Here is a 4,994-nt window from a genome sequence, read left to right on the forward strand (position 1 = left end):
ATGCGCCACCATCACCTGGCCATGTATTTATTTATTAAGGAAAAGAGTGCTTTCAAAAAAAGGAGGGATTCCAAGAGAGGAGTGCCCCAGCAATCTAAAAGAACTGAAATCATGTATGCTCTCCTCCTAGAATTAGACTAGAAACCAATGATAGAAATGCAATGGAAAATCTCCAAATAATTGGAAATTAAACTAAGAAACCATTCATTAGCCAAGCAAAGTTTTTTCGGTTTTTCGAGACAGGGTTTCTCTATGTAGCCCTGTGTAGGCAGAGTTTTTCACCTAGACAACTGGCTCCCCAATAAATACACGGAGACTTCTTACTGATTATAAATGCTCGACTAATAGCCTAGACTTGTTACTCACTAGCTCTTACAATTTAAATGAACCCATTTCTACTTATTTACGTGATACCACATGGCTTATGGCTTGTTAGCTCATTTTCTACAAGTCCTGCTTCCTTTGCATCTGACTGGCAACTCTGCCTTTCTTCCCAGCATTCTCTCAGTCTCATTCACCTGCCTAATCTCTTTCTGCCTAGGTATTGGCCATTTGGCCCTTTATTAAACCAGTGAGAAAAACACATCTTCACAGTGTACAAAAGGATTATTCCACAGCACCCTGGATGCCCTAGAACTCGTTCTGTAGACCAGACTGGCCTCGTGGGTGCTAGAATAAAGGTGTGCACCAGCACCGCCTGACTGCAGACAGGAAGTCTTGAAGTCAGAATTCTGTTGTTACTGTTTTTTGAGAAGTGATCTCTTCGTTTAGCTCTGACTGGTCTAGAACTTGAAGCAATCCTCCTGATTGAGCCACTGGGGTGCTAAGATTAAAAGTGAGCTGGGCTACCATGCCCAGCTTGCATTTTAGTTTTCATCAATTAAAAGTACTTTTTAATGCTAAGAATATACTTCGGTTGGTAGAATGCTTGCCTGTTATACTTATTTCCCAACACTGCATAAACCACACAGTAGTCTCAGCACTTGAGAGGCAAAAGATCAGAAGGTCTTGGTCTGGCTAGCATGACTCAACAGGTAAAGTGACCTGTTTCCAAGGCTGCTAACCTTAGTTCAGCCCCTCTGGCACACACACACATAAAATCTAATAAAAATGCTTTCTAGAGCCAGACTGCTGGCACACGTTTCTAATCTGAGCTCTTAAGAGGAGACAGGAGTTAAAGATCATCCTTAGCTAGGAAGAGAGTTCTGGACTAAACGAGATTGTCTAGGGTTTTGTCTGCAAAATAACAAGTTTTGTGGGATATAACTCAAAACATAAATTACTGGAAGATCGACAGCATTAAAGCCACCTGGCTAGGGTATATAACTTTAATCTCAGCACTCGAGAGGCAGAGGAATTCTGAGTTGGAAGGCAACCTTCCAGCTGGTGAGTTCCAGTACAGCAGGTGCTGTGTAGAAAAGACCCTGTCTCAGGATACCAAGATAAGGGAGTATGCAGCATGTTATGCTCAAAATGAAGTTCAGTCCCTTCATGACTTCTGACCTAAGCAAGAACCACAAAGAGCATTTCAAAACACCGTTTCACATTCAGAGGAAGGTTATGTCTTCCCCTCTTTCCAAAGACCTGAGACAGAAGTACAACGGTTGATCTGTGCCCATTCAAGAGGATGATGAAGTTCAGGTTGTCTGAGGACACTACAGAGGCCAGCAGATTGGCAAAGTGGTCCAAGTGTACAGGAAGAAATGCATCATCTATATTGATTGATTGCAGTGAGAAAAGGCTGTTGACACAAGTGTCCGTGTGGGCATCCACCCCAGCAAGGCTATCACCAGCTAAAGCTGGACCATGACTACAAAAAGATCCCGAAAAGTGAAGTCAAGTCTCCACATGTAGGAGAGGAGAAGGGCAAATACAAGGAAGACATGATTGTGACAATGCAGGAGAGAGCCATCAGCACCTAGGTCGTCCTCTGATGGCCACATGTATACCACGCAATTCAGTGTTCGTTTTATTTTCAGTGTTAAACTATTAAATATTTAGAACACTAGTAAACATTAGAATATAACATAAGCCGTCTATGTACCGTATACCAGGTAACATTATAACATACTGCTTCAGGTTAGTACCTTTTCTGCAAAGTGCTGTTCCCTAAGCTAGTGTGTGCCATTCCCATGTGTAGTCTCTTAGGTTTTTGACAGGAGTTAATATTCTTCCCAACGTAACCTTGATAACCTTGGAGAGCCCGTGGGAATGCAGTGTCTGCGTTTTTTATGGTAGTAGGTCTGCTCTTGTTTCTGAGTACTGTGGGCTTTTCTTCCACTACAGATGATTTGAAGTTGAAAAGGCCACTTCAACTTCCTAAGTGAAGGACACGAGGACAGAACCTTCTTTCTTGGAGAGAAGGAAGTAGTACAGCTATACAGAGCCTTTGCACCTAGAGAGGTGCTCTCTGTTCTTTGTTCAGTGTGTAACCAACACAGCGTTACAGACCTCGACTACATCACTGTAATGAGAAATGCTAAGCATGAGAATTCCTTAATCCCCTAGGACCTCTTCCTTTTGTTTGTTTGGTTGGTTTGGTTTTGGTTTTTCAAGACAAGGACTAGCTCTGTACACCAGCTGGCCTCTAACTCACAGAGATCTGCCTGCCTCTGCCTCCTTAGTGCTGAGGTGAATGATGTGTACCACTTTTTTTTTTTTAATGTGCATTGGTGTTCTGCCTGCATGTATGTCTGTGAGGATGTCAGACCCCCGGAACTGGGGTTATAGACAGTTGTGAGCTGCTTTGCAGGTGCTGTGAATTGAACCAGGTTCTTTGGAAGATTCGCCAGTGCTCTTAACCACTAAACCACCTCCCCCCAAGACTTCTTAACACTGGCTTGGGGCTCTACTAGAGTCTGCTGTTTATTTTTTAATTTTTGGCGGGTTAATCTTACTATGTATCTCTGGCTGACCTGGGACTCACAGATCTGCCTGCCTCTGCCTTTGGGATTAAAAGTGTGTACCACTAAGCTCAACTTGATAATTGTATTTTTTAAAAATTCAACAGTTATTTATTGAGCCCAACACACCCAGCTTTATATGTGCTCATGCACTTAAAAAATGAAAAGAAAAGGAGGCTGGAGAGTGGTGGCACATGCCTTTAGCCCCAGTGTTTGGATTACTTAGAGAGGGATCTCTTGAGTTCGAGGCCAACCTGGAACAGAGTGAGTTCCAGAACAGGCAGGGGTACACAGAATTCTTGCATAAGAAACACTGCCCTAGTCAGGCCAGTCCCTTTTCTGGATGAGTAGGGAAGCTACTTGATTTCCTTGCTTGTCAGTCACTCACTTGTGCACTTGCGCAGTGAGGAGTCCTCACCTGTGTTGGTCTCTTGTTTCCAAGGACATGTCTGGGAAGGTCTCCCTTTGTTCTCTCCTTTTGGAGTGTCTGCTGACAGCTGTCTTTGTAGATCTGGAATAAACTGGCTTAGTAGGGTTGAGTCAGACCCGCTTTTCCTTTCTCTGGGACCCTGCCCCTTGATTCCCACTTCTCTCTCAAAGCAGGCTCGTCCTGGCAGTGTCGGCTACAGCAAATTGCTTCACAACAATGAAGCACGATTCCTTCCCTGTTGAGCTTGGAAATCTGGGGGGAAGGGGGTATTGCCATGTTGGACTAAGCTGAGGTGAGTGCTGGAGCAGAGGTCTGCCCCATCCAGACAGTTGAACCTTAGGTAAAACTCTAGAATTCCTGAGTCAAGGTCACTGAGGGTGATTCACAGGGAAAAGAGTTTCTGAGTTTTAGAGCCATTCTTAGTAGCTCTTAGACTGCCTTGTGGTGACTCAGACTCCGCTCTTTTGTGACTCTGGGATCTGTGTCAGCAGCTGGCTGAGTCTAAAGACTTGATGCTCTCCAGGAGCTCCTGGAGAATTCAAATGCGGTGGTTTGATAAAGCACACTGAGCTGATTTGTGGCTGGCTTCTGCTTTTGGTTCATTTCTTTTTTGTCTTTGAGATAGGTCCATTACTATGTGGCCCTTACTCATTTCAAATTCCTGATTCAAGTAATCCTCCTGCCTCAGCCTGCCAAACTGAAACAGAGGGCATACACTACCACACCTGGTTAGATTACTGCGCTTGTAATCTGAACAGGTGTGGTGGCTCCTCCTGTTAGGCCAGCACTTGGGAAATTGTGTCAGGTAGGAGGGTCTCAAGTTTGAGGCTACGAAGTCACCAAGAGAGTGCCTTTGTAAGGCACTGTCATTAACAGAGTTCTCTTCTTTTACAGAAAAATATTGAAAGACCTTTCTTCTGAAGATACACGGGGAAGAAAAAGAGACGGAGAAAATCCAGGCATTTCTGCTGTTACTTCTATGTCTGTTCCAACCCCCGTCTATCAGACCAGCAGTGGACAGTACAGTATGTATAGCAGTCGTTCCCATATATATGCAGGCGCAGAGGACAGTACAGAGGACAGTGTACTTAAGAGAGCAGGAACATAGTATAATTCAGTGACAATGTCTGAGGTCTAAATTATGGTCCGCAGGCATTCTGATGACTATTTCACTCGGTAGTAAATGAATACGTTACATTCTTTACCTTCTATTGTTGTTTGGTTGATTTTGATTATTTTTTCTTTTTTGTGGGGTGTTTTTCAAAATGGTTTCTCTGTGTGATCTTCACTGTTCTGGAACTCCCTCTGTAGGCCAGGCTGCCTTGAACTCAGAGATCTGCCTCTGCCTCCTAAGTGCTGGGATTAAAGGTGTGTGCCACCAAAGACAATGTAATTTTTGTTAACGTTTTAGTTAGTGTGTGTGCATAGGATGTGCGAAAATATCAGATGAACTCAGGTCCTCAGGCAAACAACCTTTACTCACTAAGCCATTTCCCTAATCTTTAAAATATAATTTTGTTTGTTTGTTTGTTTGTTTGTTTTGGTTCAGTTTGGTTTTTCGAGACAGGGTTTCTTTGTGCAGCTTTGGAGCCTGTCCTGGAACTGGCTCTGTAAGACCAGGCTGGCCTTGAACTCACAGAGAGCCACCTGCCTCTGCCTCC

The 4,994-nt window shown here is 43.9% G+C and overlaps 1 protein-coding gene across 2 annotated transcripts in view; it reads left to right on the forward strand.

The window, feature by feature from the left end:
* Nucleotides 1-4,994, forward strand: part of Atf1 (activating transcription factor 1) — a 41,575-nt gene that overhangs the window by 30,218 nt on the left and 6,363 nt on the right. For both annotated transcript variants that reach the window (XM_050122402.1, XM_050122403.1), the window contains exon 4: nt 4,228-4,358. In XM_050122402.1, the coding sequence (XP_049978359.1) occupies nt 4,228-4,358 (131 nt within the window). The remainder of the gene's footprint in view (nt 1-4,227; nt 4,359-4,994) is intronic.

Source organism: Alexandromys fortis, unplaced genomic scaffold (genome assembly GCF_014885135.2).
Source record: "Alexandromys fortis isolate MF-2015 unplaced genomic scaffold, M_Fortis_MF-2015_v1.1 scaffold_216, whole genome shotgun sequence".
In the NCBI taxonomy this organism is placed as follows: Eukaryota; Metazoa; Chordata; class Mammalia; order Rodentia; family Cricetidae; genus Alexandromys; species Alexandromys fortis.